Here is a 17320-nt window from a genome sequence, read left to right as displayed (position 1 = left end):
GAGGGTTTCTACAATTCATTTCTACATGAATGTGGAGCTTGAGAAAAAAACTCTCACTGTGTATGTGTGTGGACACAAGTGTGTTTGACTTTGTGGAATTCTGTGGAATGTAGTCAGCAGGGTGATGATTGTGCAGGAAACGGGTGTACTGAAGCCTTATGTATTAATGCCTCATGCTGCTGCTATTTTTAGCTGGCTGAGGTCAGGGGTGACTTGTGCTGCGGGAATTGAGGAATCCTATGCCGGGCAATTCATCTTGTCATCTGTGAAAATCCCATTTTTCGAAAACAGAGTGACACGTAAGGCTTGAGTGGAATATAAATTCATTTCTTGTCGGTGTGTGTCCTTTGATAAAACATTTAATAACCGAATAATAACAAAGCTCCTTTCTCTGTTCTGCAAGAAAAATGGAGCAATTATCTTTGAAAAAGCAATATATTTTAGAGTAGCAGTTTCCCTGGATAACTGACGACAGGGGGACAATATTTCACATTATTATACAGATATTTATCTATGAATTAACAGCAAGACAGGTAGGAATATCTGCATTTTCCCTCTACAGATGTACAACACAGGTACAAGCAGGTACAGCCACTCACATTTGCAAATCCACACAGCCTGATTTTATGTTATAGGGAGCAGCTTTGCAAAGAAAGGAAAAGGTGGATGAGACCCCATTTATACTCATCTCATTTTAAGTCTTAAGTACCATTAATCATTTGTAAAACCAGGAGTTGTACTGCCTGCTCCACATTCATCATCTCCTCATTGTTTTGACTCATTAAACAAAAAAACGACTCCACTACACACTTAACACACTACACCAAACACTACATAACACACTAACTACACACTCCAAACACGCTAAAAATCACAAATCTCTCAACTCTCAGTATCTCTGGCTGTCTCTACATGACAGTCGTTGCCTGTCATTCATCCGCCTCCGTCCCTCCCACAACTTCCTGTTCCTCAACAACCAAACTTGCGGCTTGGACACTTTCGTGACAAAAGCCCATTTGTACCGTTTCTTCCTGCACCAGACACAAAGCAAACGTGACGGCAAAGTTCGCGAAAAAGGGTGGCGGACATTATTTACCTTAAGTCCGGTTTTGGACCTACTGGTGCATCCGTCAACTCGGGAGGTGGGCCGTGTGGGTGGGCTAGCAGCTAGCTACACATGAACAGCCACAGATTCCGATTCCACTTTGTTGTCCGCGTCTCCAGATCTCCTCAGACCGGAACAGACTCGTTTAGTCTCATTAATCCACAACAGTCAGTTTAGATGCACAGAACAGAACAGGACCGAACCGCCTGCAAAATCCTGGTCCAACTCGTGCCGCTGCAGGTCTAAATCCGCTTGTTGTTGTGGGTTTGAGCTCTGCAGTGATTGGCTCTGGTGCGCACGTGACTGTGGTGGCTATCATTAGCAATGCTAGCAGAATTGGTAAATCATTTATGAAATAAATTATTAACGGTATCATTGCAGTCCAAACAAATGCAACTTTGCACACCCTTGAACCAAGCAGCAGCCATGTTGGAACTCTCAGGTTAGTCTGACCCGCAGAGATATGTGAGGAACACATACACAGACAGACAGACAGAGATTCCTTGCTTTTATAGAGAGATGTTCAGCTGGAGAAACTGTTCAGCTATCAAAAAATGGTCAACTTTGTTAGCACATTCAGGCTATTACTTGTCAGCCTTTTTGCCTTTTCAGCTTTTGAAGAGTTCAGCTTTTTCTGCAAATTCTTTACAATTCAGACTTGCGAAAGGTTACAAACCTCTGTAGGATCACATAGTGTACCCCTCTCATTATTAGTTCTTTATGTAGATTGCAGAGAGTTCTTCCGATTTCAGCATACATTGCTTAATACTGGCAGGAGGAGCAGCCCACCAAATTATAAAGGAAGAAAGTTCCTCACTGCAAGGTATTGCATGGACAAGCCCCGACGGCAGCATGCATCTACGTGCATGGACTGTGAGGGCCTGTTCATCGCTGCTTGCAACTTTAATTGTAATTAATGTTACTACTACTATAGCATTCAATGTGCAGTGTGCTTCAGCTGTCAGGTAAACATCTTTCCTTCACCAAGGTTCGATAGTGAATACATTTGTCCAGTGGTTTCCAGTTACAAAAGCTAAAATAGCTGGAAAAATACTGTGAAATGGACTCAAAACCAGGTCTTTGATCTATGGAGGAATCATTTTTTGTTGCCTTAAGATAGCCACACCCCACTGAGTCAGCCAGGAGTAAGATAGGGCCCCAAAATACAGTAGGCAAATCCTAAATTTGTAGTCCAACCCTGGGACCAAGCAGGACATGGATAGAAATATATATCAGACAAATCAGTTACTTTTGACAGTTGTTTTAGTAGGCCGTGTCTACCTTGATACTCTGCAAGTTGGCAAATCAAACTGACAGATTCATGATAATTGTAGGTTACTGAGTGCACAGAGAGATGGGAATAGTCATTTGTCCCTGTGGCCTAGTATACCAGGCACTCTGGATGTCAGAGAAGCTCGCTCAAATGAGCATCCATGATGTCCTCACAGACTCAACCTGTCTGACTTTACAGTGGTTGCTAAATAATTCTGTCCATTTATCGCCTACATTTAATGGGTCATGCCTGCTCTTGGTGTAATGGCTCCTCATTTTACCCTTAAATTATCTGACTTCATGATGGCACCAAATGGAAAATATAGAGCCTCTTATTGTCTTAATGAAAAATGTCTTCTTGCTGTGTAGCAGTTCGGTAATCACTGCCTGGAATAAATTGTGCAACTACGCTTTTATTCCCTCCACTGCCCTCTGTTTCAGCCCTGACACTGTAGCGTGATAGTGAGAATGACAGTTTGCTCCACAGATGTTACCCATGAAGAGGCAATGTGCTATTAGCTGTTATCTGGAAAGCAGATTTATCAAACTTAGCAGCAAGGCTTTATCACATGGGGATGTAGTTGAAGGAGAAAAACTGATCATTTTGATCTAATTCATTATACTTACTAACACACTGAACCACTCCCTGCATTGCTCTAAATCCCTTATACCCACTCTTCACTTCCAGGACATGACAGCCAGGGACCTTCTGCAGCAGAGATATACTCTCCCCAATGGAGACACAGCATGGAGGCCGTCTCCACTAGTCACTGCTGCCATTGAGGGAAAGCTGCTTATTCTGGACGGTATACACAGGGTCAACCTGGGAACTCTGGCAGTGCTGTCTAGGTACTTCAGTTTGCTGAAAATATAGAATTTCCATTATTTACTCACTGTGTTATTTTTAGAATGCTCTATTGCTTGTGTGATCTTCTGCATTCTGTGTTTTAGTTGTGCACTGCTGCCATCTGATGCTGTAAATTACAAACACACACACACACGCACACTCGCTCACACACACACATACATACACACGCACACACACACACACACACACACACACACACACACACACACACACACACACACACACACACACACACACTTTTCAGCTCATTTCACTGTCTTCTGTGTACCAGATTGCTCCATGACAGGGAGTTGGATCTGTATGATGGTACCCGGCTGCTGAGGTGGGACAGGTACCAAACACTAAAGGATCAACTACAGTTCAGTGACCACCAACTTCAAGAGAGGTACATGCATGGACACACACACACAGAGTAACAAATTATGTGTGGGAAGGGTCATGACCATTTTAGGACGATTTCTGAATCTGTATTTGCATTTAACATGGACAACAACACTTTCAGTCCCTGGCTTTCCAGTGAAAACAATGACTCCATTCAGCATTAGCAACATAACAGGAAGAAAGACTCACAGAGAGGGGCAAAGAGAGATATAGAGGGCAGTAGAGAGTAGAGACAAAAAATAGTATTCCAGGTAAACCAAGAGTTGAATGGAATGATTCTGATTTGTATTGCTGGCATCTTGAAGGCGCTGTGTCTCAGCTATACAGTGGACAAAGTGAATAGCACATAGAATAGAATAGAGTCATCATCTCACACTTTCGGAATATCTACAGAGAGAGATGGGTGAGTAAAAACATTCATTAAAATATAACGAGTCAGATAATGAATGGTAGAATTCTGTATGTTTCTGTTGAATCACATGAGTCTTACCAGGTGTGCAGACTGAAAAGAGCTTAAAGTTAAGAGTGCTTGCGTCTGCAATGGTAGGAGAAAATAGAAAAGTCTGGGAAGGCTAGTTTCAGTAATAGATTAATGAGCTGGAAGGCATAAGAGACAATAGAACACTGCACACTGGTTTGTACAACTGTGAGACCTTGTTTTACATTTTCTTTTAAAGTAAGGTGTTTTTGTGGGTGTGCATGTGTCTTAAAAACCCACCTAAGCTGGCAGGAAGGATGTTTGTGGTGGGGCGTCTGGGCTGAAATAACCCACTTCCTCTTCCTTTACTCCTGTGGCTCAGACAAAGTGTGTGCGTGTGTGTGACAGACAGATAGATATGACCAAATTTCCAAATAAATATTCCCCTATCTAGAATCTATTTCATATATATTTTCTATATATACATGTTTCTGTCTGCATACATAGATATAAACCCCCCCCCTTTCACACTGCCCTTTCTGTCTGTGTGAGAATTATTATTATGTGGACGGGGGGGACAGTTTCGCTGCGGCTCTGATCCGCATCTGGAGGTAGTGTCAGAGCAGCAGCAGAGGCGAGCCGCACTGTGTGAATGGAAAAGCCAGAGGCACAGATCAGGGGTGTGTCGGTCTGATGGTGTTCACAGTTTGATAACTAAACAGATCCTTCACCCATCTAATAAAAGAGAAATGTCCCACACAGGACTAAACAACAGAAATGTGGTAACTAGTAGTGTACTAGTAGCAACTTATATGAGGCAAAAAATACTGCAGTTATATGTGGAGAAGTGCCTGTCATCCTGTCTGTCCTACCAGCTCTTCATCACATTTCTGCATCACAAAACAGCATCAGTCCCCGGTTGCAGAGCCAGGTGGCTCTCGCAGTTGAATGGTGGTGATTATGTGATGCGATTCAAAAAACTTGAACTCACCATGTCTCCGCCCCTTGCACTATTGTGTTGTGTGCGTCAGGATCTTAAACAACACATTATAACAGCATCCATATGATATAAACAGAGGGTGGACACATGTTTAGGTTAACAGGTGGAAACTAGAAGAAACAGGTAAAAAAAAAAAAAGCAAAACACGCGGATGTCAACATCATGTTGTGTGCCGTCACGCCTCTTTTGGTTCCGCGGTTGACGCTGCTTGGTTCAGTGTGAACAAACAAAGGCAGAGAAATGGCGAGCTTTCACTGCGTTGATAATGTGGAGTCTCTGTGAAAAGGGCTATAGATAGACACTGTCAGTTGCCAAGCAACTTGCTGGTTCTTTCACATCCATCCCTGTCATATCTGTATTTGCTATGCCAAGAACTGCATAGTGAGAGATAATAATAACTTAAATCGTATAATTTTATTGTGAATTTGCAGCTAACTAAGAACTGCACTTATGTTGCCTCCTCTTCTGTTAACTGTGAGCAAACCACTCAGAGATCAGAGATTCTGATCGCAGTGAAATCTAGTCACATGCAGACCAATTTTATATAAAGGATAACTTCCCCAATTTTACACATTAAAGGTTACAGTTCTGCAGGAGTACAGCTGCATATATATGAAAAAGGGTCATATAAAGCTTTTTTGTCGCTCCAGATTCAGCAACACAAATAATGAAAATGAATAAAAAATTGTACCACATGTTGTCGTGTGTGACTCTACAGTGGCAGTGAAATTGTTACCAGTCACCAATCAGATTTGGATGAGGGCTTTTTAAATCATGTAATTCATATTTAAATTGAATTCATGTAACTGACTACATTACATGACTGAATAGAGAGCACAAAAAACGGTGACAGAATGCAAACAACCTGAGACAAACAAAGCTTTTATTTTGTAAGGCCTTTGGGATGGATAGTGGATTACAGTGCATGGTTAACCCCAGTAATAACAGCCTCCGACATCTTGTATGAAATATCTTTTCAGTAACTCATTCAGAGATGATGATGGTTTCAACGATGATGATTTAGCGCCTGCTTCCGCCCACAGTAGAGTAAATATATCCTGTTGTAGTGTGGGTGTCTCCGTGGGGCGATAGAGATGGACTTTGCTGTCCTCTTGAATCAGAGGATTACACAGCCAGCTGTCAAAAGTCATGCTCATGTCCCTGACATAGATTGGGTGGGACTCACACACACACACACACACACACACACACAACATGACAAACGTGAAAAAAAAAAACATACACCTGCAATTTACATCTACCTGAGGGCAGGTGTTCAACTATGTGTATCTTCTACTGCTGTTGTGTATCTGATATACAGTGTGTGTGTGTATATGTGTGTATGTTTATTTTCAGGTCAATCCACCCCATCCATCCATCATTCAGGGTGCTGGCCTTGGCAGAGCCCCCCGTTGTGGGTGCCAGTGCAAGCAGCAGCAGCAACAGAGGTCAGCAGTGGTTGAGCCCAGAACTGCTCACTATGTTCCTCTACCACACAGTCACCCCCCTGGCCAGAGCAGAGGAGATGAGCCTCATACAGGGACTGGTGAGAAGCACAGACACATACTGAGAGACAAAACCTCTGAACTTAACTCTCATACACACACACACACACACACACACACACACACACACACACACACACACACACTCGCATACACACAAAAAGAGGGAGTGAATATATCCTAACTTGCTTGTTTTTTAACTTCATTGCTCTTTGGCCTTTGAAATGCAAACTATCTAGATTGTTGCATCTGGCCACTGGCAGTCTTGCTGACAGGCACAGGGCACAGGGTAAGAGGTGCTGTAAGCAGGGCTTTAAGACCTCCAGCATGGTGCCGGAAAACCAGCATAGCAATATTTTGGTGAAGTGTTTTTTTTTTGTTTTGTTTTGTGTTTTTTTTTTTAGATCATGTTGCCACAGCACAACATCAAGTTGCCACAGCAGTGGTACTCAAGGTAACCAGGGCGTTCTAGCCAGTCAGAGCAGAGTAGGGCGGGCCTTAAGTTTTCAGCCACCTCGGACAACGTAGCCAGAGAGATTGATGCAACATCAGCCCAGAGGCACCCCTGCACACCTTTCATTCAGGACAAACTAATGCAACTGCCACAGTTGTTAGATTTCATCAATGAGACCAACATTAATCTCCTAAAAAGAATTTAACCAGCCAGCGGTAAACCTCTAAAAGCGTGCGGATAACTTGGCTTGTTTTCTGCCCCGGGATAACGATGGAGGTTGGCCCCGGGCGATCAGATCAGTAGACCGCCGCTGCTGCCGCTGTGCCAGCCGTTGCCCTGGTCCCCGGTAGCGGCTCCCATAGACTCTGCACTGGATTAAACTGTGACTTTCTCGCAGGAAAAAATATTAAAACTGTGACGTGTTAACAGCGCTAAAGCCAGAAACAGCTTTCGATTGCCGCGAACTGGTGGTAGTAATGCTAATTTCTGTTAGCCCGTCTGTGAGGTTTTACATTATACGTTAGCATTAAGCTAGCGGACTTTCTGCTCAGTGACACTGGCTGTGTTTTGAACGTTGTTTCAAACTATAGTGTGGGATTACCCAGATAGCAAAACCTTTTGGCTTCAGTTTGGCCCAAATCTGGCAAGGTTATGGTTGGGCTTCTGGGCCCTAAATGGCCCAAATTAGGCAAGCCAAAATCAATCACCAAAAGGCAGCCAAACTTCACCCAAAACTAGTTGTGGACTTCCAAAATACAGCCATAACTGTCCCAGAAGAGCCCCAAATCCCTACAAACCAGCCACAAAAGAAGCCAATGCCAAAACAACCCCCCACCCCTCCCCATGTCATACTTATTTACTGCTTTACTGGAAAAACAAATACGAAGATTTAAATCATTTCTTCTTCTTTTTTTTTTTAAATTAATTGCGTGGTCCTGGGAATGTCTGACAGGTACACAAAGATCAGTTTAGAATGCAGGCAAAAAAAACATACAGCAGTTCTAAACATCTTATATAACATACAACATAGGTTATATACCATTGGATTCAGAATAAATAAATAAATAAAGTGAAACGCTCGCCAAAATGCAACCAAGGCTTTTTTTGTGAATGTATATGAGTCAAACCTTCATGTAAAAGCATAATTACGATGAAAGAGGCACTTTTAAGATTTACCGTATTTTCGTTTTCGGGTCAAACTCATTTTCAATGGGAGTGCTTGGGGCACTTTTACGCTAGCATCAAAATCGCTGTTTTTTAAACACTGAGATCGCTCGACACAACATGAAACTTTGCTTGTAGTATCACCAGGGTCTCTACACATGAACACCAGCATTGAGAACTTATCTTAAGCTATACTAGCAAGTATCTGGCATGTTTTCTTCTAACATGAAAAATAGGAGTCAAAGAATAGTTTTAACTGTCAAGCATTGCATGCCGGGAAGACTTTTGATGTGCTTATCATTTTGCTTTAGAAACTTGTTTTAATAATTTGGTTGAACTCGGTACAGTACATTCATCTATTGTCAAGTTTTTTAAAATTGTTTTAGAGATGTGTTCAATTTTTTTTGTTCACATTCCCATTTATGGTAATGACAGTTGGCTGAATAAATTCTTGAACTGAAAACATCTATTCTAAAACAATATTTCTGAAACTAAATCCTCTCTTCTGTATCACTGAATACATCTTGTTTATTAGTCCTTCTCTTTTTCTTTTGACCTCACTATTTAGACTCCGAATGTTCCAATGGAAGCAGCAGAGCATCTGCTGCACCTCACTCACAGTCTTCGCAAGACGAACGATCCCACAGTAAGTACTAGTGTGTGTGTGTGTGTGTGTGTGTGTGTGTGTGTGTGTGCGCGTGCGCGCACTCTTCTACCAGTTTGTTTACGTGTGTGGCTGAATAAAGTCATTCATTTGTATGTGGTGCGTGCCATCAGGCACAGTCTCTGGCCTCTTCTCTCTCCACCAGACAGCTGTTAAGGATCTGTCGCCGTCTCTCTCAATACCCTGAGGAGAGCATCGCCCGTGCTGTCAATAAGGCTTGTCTTTCCAGGTCCACATAAATACACACATACGCACATCCCACTCAAATTCTCTTTTTCTGTGTTTTTTCCCAGGGTTGTGATGCTCTTTATTCATTTTTGATAAAAGTGCCAGCCAAACAAGGTGATTTTTAGTGCTGTATGATTGCAGGCACCAGTGATTAAGTGTGTCAGTGTGTATTTCAGGTTCCTGCCTAGTCTGGCCCGTGCCTCTCTCGAAAAAAGCCTGGACAACTGCTCTATACCGGACACACCAGATCCTGCTGACACTCGTGACTTCAGCTGTAAGTTCCAGTTAGCTGTCCAGATGAAACCTTTACAGCTACTCAGTGTTTCTAAATGCATTTCAGTTCATTCATTTGTCTGAGGCTTTGATGGGAGACCCAGTGGATCATTATCTGTGTGACAGTGCAAACCTTGTATTCAGTTCAAGGTTCAAACCTAAGTTGGATTTCAGTGTGTTATAATCAGTCTGCAAACAAGCACTTGTCATGTTTGATTTCTCGTTAATACAGTCAGCCAATTACATTTTTATTTACTGGCATTTTTGCACACAGATGCATGATGGATTTCCTCGTATCATACTCCCACCTTTGACTCTAAACACATACAGCTTAGAATATAGTTTTTCTAAAAGGTGCAGGTATGAGAAAAGATGAGAAAATAAACCATTCAAACCAAAATAATTTCAATTTCCTTAGAAATAAGAATGGCATGTACAGCTTAGCATTGGACTAACAAAGCTGTTGATAGATATGAATTCTATCAATTGTGGTAACCCTATAGCAACCTTCATTGAAGTTAAAAGAGTGATAATACATTTGCATTACTTATGAAACCTTATTGTATCAGTTACATTAATAGTAATGTGGGCTACTAGAAACTACCCTGTCAGTTTGTACTGAAATTTGAAGATGACATATATTTGAAATTGGGGTAACCGTAGCGTGACACACCAGATAGCAGTGATGTAACAACAAACCACCTAGGAAGTCATCCTTTGAAACTGTTTGGATGAGGACTAGAACAAATCATTGATAGGTGATTGGACAAACCGTGAACAAATCTGTCTATCACTATCTATCACAGGCGTAGTTCAGACAATCTGATAGCTGCAGGTACCACTAGCGGGGACAGCTGGAAAATCAAAACTCTGGCTAAAGCCAGTAGAGAGAGGAAAAATTTGAAGAAGAATATTAAGTTTTATATAAAGAAAAGCTGTCAGTCCTCATCTTTCAATATATGTCAATATAACCACTGCAATAGCAGGTACGCTCACCTCTTCAGGCAGTGCCATAGCAGCCTTTATTTAGTAGCCGCCATTGTTGTTTTTGGCCGTCTCTAGCTGTCAGTGACTGCGGTTTGATCGCATACGATAGCTTGAGACCTGCCAAGATGGATTTGCAAGATCACATCACTTGATCTTGAGAATCCAGCTGCCTCAAGTTAAGTGAATTTAGGCCCATCAGTGAATTTTATTGAAGAAGCTACTCTGATAATGTAGTTGCTTAAGACAATCAAAAGACCATATTTAAGACAAACACACTAAAACACAATCATGCATATACACTGAGTGACCACCTCTACTATATTTCTCCAGGTAGGATAAAGGAAGGTGTGCTGACTGTTGGCAGTGTGTCTGCTCCCGTCTACAAGCCTAACGAGAAAATTAAGGTTCCAGACGTGCTCTTCTACGATAATCCCCAGGTAATTACACACACACACACACACTAACACACACAGCTCATAATACATAATATACCTAGTAAGGAACATCTCACCAAAAACAAATCTGTAACTGCAATACAATTACCAATCCTAATGTGATTGTAAAAGAGAGATAGAAAAAATACTTATTTCAAGGACATGGCCCAGAAGACATTCACAACTGCTTTATTGTCTACTTGTCTAAGTGTGCATGCTGTAGGTGTGAAAAGGGGCAGAACTCCAAGTACACCCACATTCCTTCCAGTCCTGCTTTTGTCACTGTCCTTGTTCAGTTCTGTAATGGGCTTCTCTCTGTTCTGGCAGTAATTAGAGGTATTGTTCTTTTAGCGAAATGCAAGGAACCAAAATTGGAATTAAGTTCTCAGCCATAGCCAGTACACTTAGACAAACTCCTTCTACATCATGTTTTTAAATGCAACTTCAACTTATTGTGTTGAACTAACATCAGAGACATTAAACAACCTGTAAGCTGTTGTGTTTTAATTTCAGGTTCACATTTATTGATCTGTATCAACATAAGTGCCATCTGATTGTTATTACTAGCTTCAGGCAGCCAGTGAACAGTTTTAGGTTCCTGAGAGTCAATGTCACAGAGAAGCTGTCAAGGTCATTGTACAAAACAAACAGAAGAAATAAAGACAATTTTCTGCTTCATAAGGAAACTTAAGTAGGCTAAATTCTTGTCAACTTTTACAGAGGAGCGATAGAAAGCATCCTGACTGGAAAACATCAATGGTATTGTTCGTGCATGGCCCAGGACAGTAAAGCTCTACAGTGATGGATGAAAACCACCCAGAACTTCATTAGTACCCATCTATAGAGCATCAGCAATGATGAAATGAGAATTCAGCATAGAGCCCAAAGGATAGAAGACAACACTCACCCTAGTCACAGTCTGTTCAACCAACTGCTCTCTCTAAAAGCAAGGAATCTGTGTGTGTGTGTGTGTGTGTGTGTGTGTGTGTGTGTGTGTGTGTGTGTGTGTGTGGTTTAAGGGTGTGCAACATCAGATTTATTTGGACTACAATGATACTTTTAATAAATGATTTCATAAATGATTGACCAATTCCGCTAGCATTGTCAACCATAGCCACCATAGCCACGTGCATACCAGAGCCAATCACTGTAGAGCCCACCCCCGCGCCCCACCTTCTGAGTCGACAGACACGCCGGTGCGTCCAAATCACATAACCAATTTAAGATGACGTAGCAGCAAGACGCAGCCTCTGTGAGTCTCGGTTCCGACGTATGTCTTGGTGTGGCCTTCAAACTATATACCAGTTTTTAAATCATGTTGATAGGCCAAGTAAAACTGGACTTATAATAAATAATGTCCGCTACGCTTTTTCACAACATTGCCATCACGTTTGCTGCACGTTTGGTGCAGGAAGAAACGGACAAAACAGGCTTCTCTCACGAAAGTGTCCGCAAACAGGAAGTGTTTGCAAGCAAAAACACCTGTGCTACTCCCTTTCCTATTGGTGGAAAAAGGCACCATACCAACCAATCACAAAATTATATGGCAAACCACGTGATTTGGTTGCTGAGGAACAGGGGGAAGTTGTGGGAGGGACAGCGGCGAAAGAGTGACAGCGACAGTGACGGTGATACAGACAGCGATAGAGATTTGAGAGTTGAGAAATTAGTGACATTTAGCGTGTTTGAAGTGTGTAGTTAGTGTGTTATGTAGTGTTTGGTGTAGTGTATTTAGTGTGTAGTGGAGTTGTTTTTTAATGACTTTGATGAGTCAAAACAATGAGGAGATGATGAATGTGGAGCAGACAGGAATGAGCTGAGGAGTCCTGAGTCCTGAGTCCTAAATTTCAACACTTATGCATGAATTTAGCAAACAACAATTTATATTTGCATTATAAGTAATAAAAATGGTTCGTTAGACATATTTGTGGTTTTCTAACTTTTTCCTACTCCGATTTTAAGTTTTTTGTGATTTTAGGTCCATTGTGTTAATACGGTATGTCAAAATGAAAAAATAACTGTACAGTCACACATGTGAGGTTGTGCTGAAAATAATGACACCAAGAAAGTTTAAATAGTTTTTAAGGTGAAATACAATGGCAAAATCAAAAAAAGTCAAAAATAGCCAATTATACCCTGGAATATCGAATTTCACAACAAACCTGAATAGCCCCGATGTCCCACCTTCAAACACAGCCTCATTTGGCCATCCATGAAAAAGTTACTTAACCTCCCACTTTTCAATAGGAATACAGACTTCGTACGGGTAATGCACTAGTTTAGTAAAAGATACAGCAGTGGCTGCTGCAATATAAGCAGGCTACAGAGTAGCTTCTTTCTTCAGGCTATGAGACTACCCAATTCATCCTCTGCTTGCCACAGTTTGAAATATTTTTTTTTTTGTAAATGAGCATTTAACCTTTTTTTATGTACTAGCAGGTTTGGATTATTTTGTGACAAAAGAATAGACTAGTTTGGATAAAATAACATGCCCATTTTAGATTTCAGCTGTTGGAAATTGGACACTGGTATCTGATCCTAGGGAGGAACCAGCTAAGGAAACAACTCACTTAGATCTTGTGGCAATACTGATGATGGTATGTGACCCAAATTTATCTCTTTGCCACTCTCTTTCTCCCTGTCCTCATTCTGCCCTTTCCTCTGCCTGCTTATATTGGAGACTGAGAGCAAGGAGGATGCCCTACTTTTTCAATGACCTGTTTTCTGTATTCATAGTAGACACTCAGTTCTAAAACACATGGGACACAGAGAAGAGGACAAAGCAAACCCCCAAACTCTCAAAACTATAAAGTTTTACATGAATTCTAATTTTAACAAGGACAGCATTGCTTATTTTTATATATGATATGTGAAATGCATTTCATCTAAATGTCCGTCTGGGTTTGATTGACGATTGTGAAGTGATATTTTTCCCATTTTAATTCTCTCTGCAGCACATGATGGTGATGGAAGACATGTTGAAAGACTTTATCTTAGGAGAGCACCTCCTCTTGGTGGGCAACCAGGTGAGTGACATACAAAAAAGTTTTGAAACATACAACTTACTACTTAACTATATCACTGTACCTAGAAAAGTACCACATTGAGACTGGGTTGCAAGGGCCTTTATCCACAGAGGTCCAATTGTGATCACTGTCCCGATCCAGCTTTGGTGTCATGTAAAATGATCAGAGCTTAGACTTCAGAGGGGGGTCTATCTCCTTTTTGCTGCGGTGGGTCTCAGTAAAGTAGTTTGCACACATCAACCCTGTATGAGTGCAGACAGAAGAGTTATGAAACAAGCTCATTGCACCCAGATGTCACCCCGAAACCCCTCTGACTCATTGTGGGCATAAGGAACCATGTAGCACTTCCTTGGGGACACTCGATGCCCCTAGTCAGATTCTAATGGTTAAGGTTAAAGGAGAAGGAGGAGGGAGTGAAAGTGACATGTTGTACCGGCATCCCAGGGGAGGTTGGTTGTTTGTGTTTTTGCATTTATGTCTATGTGTCTCTATGCATGTGACAAAGACTGAGTTGGAAAAGCTATTTGCAAATTTGAGTACATGGCCATGCATGGGAGAAGCTGAGACATTAGGAGCTGTCAGAGCAGCTTACAGGATGTCTAACAGACTGGCCAAGCAACTCAGCAGCCATCCAGGAGAAGAAGACTCCATGGGAAGCCAGTGGGAGTCCCAAAGAGCAACCCCTGTCACAACATAGCATCATCAAAACTAACAAGACACACTTGGCTCTCCCTCTCAGTGCTGCCTCTTTGAAGATGAAACAGACACCTTTTATCTCTCTTTATAACCTGTGTTACTGAAATATAGTTGGTATGTTAAGATTTGATATATGTATTTTTTTAAATTGTACTGGTTGCTGAATGTTTTTTTTTCTTTCTGTCCTTCCATAGGGCGTTGGTAAGAATAAAATAGTGGACCGGTTCCTGCACCTTCTGAACAGGCCCCGAGAATATTTACAGCTCCATAGGTGAGGAGAACAAAAGTGTTATTCCATAGGTGTACCGCTTAAAAGTCGAGGGAACTAGAAGATCTATTTTAAGTCACATCTTAACTAAACGACTAAAGTCCTTACATGACAACTAGTAAGAAATGTTTTTTTTAGCTTGTCCAGGCAGCTCCCGGACAAGATATTGCCAGCATTTTTGTTTGAAACATTTAAGAGTAAACCAACATTATCAACAGTATGTGAAGAGAAAGCAGTTGTGTTGCAGAGATATCTGTTGAAATGAGTATGCTAACTAGCATGCCCCGGCCTGTCCTGTTTTCTAATACCACTTTGTACCTCAGTTAGTAGATAGTTTCTAGCTACCATTAGCTTACTTTTTGAAGTTCTTTAAGGCAGGAACACACCGGCCCAACTGTTGGACGTCTGAAGCATTTGGGGAGACTCGGATGAGGTCGGGATCAAATATGTTCGGTGTGTTCAGCTGCAATGGAAACTTTCAGAGCCGCACAGAAGTTGTCTGCTCTGATTCAACATGCAAAGTCTGAGGAGGTTGGCTATCAGCCATCTGAGCCATAGGATTCTCTAATTGGTGGTGTGCTAGCGAATCAGCGCGGTGTGTGGGAGGGGTGGAATACTGTGTGCGCTTTGTTTTTCTATGCACTCCATTCTGTCATTTCTTGTATTCATGTTTTGGAGTTCTGCCACAAGACTAGCTATTATGTCCGTTAAGGACAAATGAATCTGTGTTCGTTTGGTAATGCCTCGCTGCATGTTTAGTATGCAGCTGTTTTTGTCTGAAATAATTAAGTTTCGTTTTGATCGAAAGTAAAGAGAGATCCGTGCATAAACCTCTCTTCCAGTGTCTTTTTTATAGACTAGTGCCACCCACTTATTGCATCTCCCACAAGTGCAGAACATACACGCTACTGTGGAGCTGGCACCATGTCGAAGCAGTGTGTTCAATGCAACTTTTATGCTGAACGGGCCAGACAAGAGGCAACAGAGTGGTCGGATGAAGGCAGTTGGCTGTTGGTTTGAGTCTGGGCGGTGTGTGTGGGGGCCTTTAGATGTCAATGTAATAAATGAACAGAACAGTCTCACTAAGTCAAAAATTTGTAAACAGCACGCAAGCTTTATGCGCATGCGCCGTCCCTTCTTCTCCGTTTTTGGTCAATTTCAAGCGCCACTTAGAGGCCTGGAATGTGAACTACAGCGTTTTGAGTTGTTCTCAATGGATCCGTGTGGACGCAAATATTCTTGAAACAATGCAGAGGAAGACGGCGGAAAAAAAGATTGTTTTGGTACGTGTGGACAAGGCCTTAGACTCACAATCCTGGTCAGAGCCGGTGTAAATCACCTCCATACTGTCTTCAAACTGACTTCAGTAGGTCTTGCAAGTTGTGGTCAATCTTTGCTCATAGCCCAGTCATGTTTACTCTCAGGCTGCTGAACCCGGTTTAGCTGAGCCCTGAGGCATATTGTGACTCCCTCTATGATGCCCAGGCAAGCTCTAGTGCAAGACGCTTTATGGCTAACTGAGCAATGTGCTATTTAGGTAGCTAGCTACAGCCAAGGTTAGCAAAGAGCAGAAGTTGTCAGTTTCTCTGGTGTTATACTGCCCCCTATGTTTTTGGAAATACTGTCGAATTGATAGATGGACATCTTAATATTTTTTCTGTGTAAATTTTACAGTCTCAGGTTCGGACCAGTGTGGCATTTTAACCATGCATCTTTTTATTGCTAATGGTAACTTGAATATTTTTAGGAGTAATAATCACATTTCTTTAAAGTACTATTTCCAATAAGGTGAACAGAGCCCACTTTAGGGAGATATGAGCTGCCAGTATTTTCTATTTCCCATCTAAGGGTGTCAAAGACTATGTTGGTCCTCAGTAAATTAGGCCATCCTTAACCCGAACAGTGCTTCACATGCCAATATTAATGATGAACTGTTTTAAGACGTCCTTGTCAACTTGGGTTCACTGCTCCTATAAATACTCACACAATCACACCTCAGGAAAATTAGGTCAGGGTTGCTCTTTCATAGATCAATCTGTTGTGTGCTGTGAAGTCATCCTTGCTGTCGAATGTAGCTTGGATCAATCAGAGGCAGAGATGGGTCTTGTATTGATCCTGGTGCTAATAAGAAGGCAATGTTCCGGAGTCAATGACTCTGTGATGGGAGTTGGGCAACAAACAGAATGCCAATAGATGTCATCACATGTACAAACCCCAAAAAGCTGAAGTAACGTAAAAAAGATTCAATTCAATTCTACAGCAATGGCAGACCCAATGGTAGGCAATCAGATTGAATCTGTGGTCAAACATTCACAGTAAATTCCATTCTCAACCAATTCCTCATCTTGGCCTTCTAAGTGTGTGTGTGTGTGTGTGTGTGTGTGTGTGTGTGTGTTTGTGCGTGCATGCATATTCTAGTGCATGTGTAGTTTGTCAAAGTCTTGTGAAAGTCGAAGTGGAGCTTAGTATGGATGTGGCCTGGTTAGCTACCGTAGCAGCAGCTAATATTAGACACGAACAGAGGCAGGAAGATCTGTACATGTGGCTTTTGGGAGCTTGTGACTGAAAGCCTACAGA

General features: G+C 41.8%; 1 protein-coding gene across 2 annotated transcripts in view; it reads left to right on the top strand.

Moving 5' to 3' along the window:
* The window catches only part of vwa8 (von Willebrand factor A domain containing 8), an 85151-nt gene that overhangs the window by 17916 nt on the left and 49915 nt on the right, over positions 1-17320 (top strand). For both annotated transcript variants that reach the window (XR_005076906.1, XM_037109561.1), the window contains exons 13-21: positions 3066-3226; positions 3517-3630; positions 6401-6590; positions 8736-8813; positions 8945-9060; positions 9236-9333; positions 10650-10756; positions 13708-13779; positions 14670-14746. Coding sequence is in view for 1 of the 2 variants with exons in the window: in XM_037109561.1 (XP_036965456.1) it covers positions 3066-3226; positions 3517-3630; positions 6401-6590; positions 8736-8813; positions 8945-9060; positions 9236-9333; positions 10650-10756; positions 13708-13779; positions 14670-14746 (1013 nt within the window). In the remaining variant the exon portion in view is untranslated. The remainder of the gene's footprint in view (positions 1-3065; positions 3227-3516; positions 3631-6400; positions 6591-8735; positions 8814-8944; positions 9061-9235; positions 9334-10649; positions 10757-13707; positions 13780-14669; positions 14747-17320) is intronic.

The sequence above is a fragment of the Acanthopagrus latus genome, chromosome 9, assembly GCF_904848185.1.
Source record: "Acanthopagrus latus isolate v.2019 chromosome 9, fAcaLat1.1, whole genome shotgun sequence".
NCBI lineage: Eukaryota > Metazoa > Chordata > Actinopteri > Spariformes > Sparidae > Acanthopagrus > Acanthopagrus latus.
Note: the sequence above shows the minus strand (reverse complement) of the source record. Positions and strands in the feature narration are given on the sequence as shown.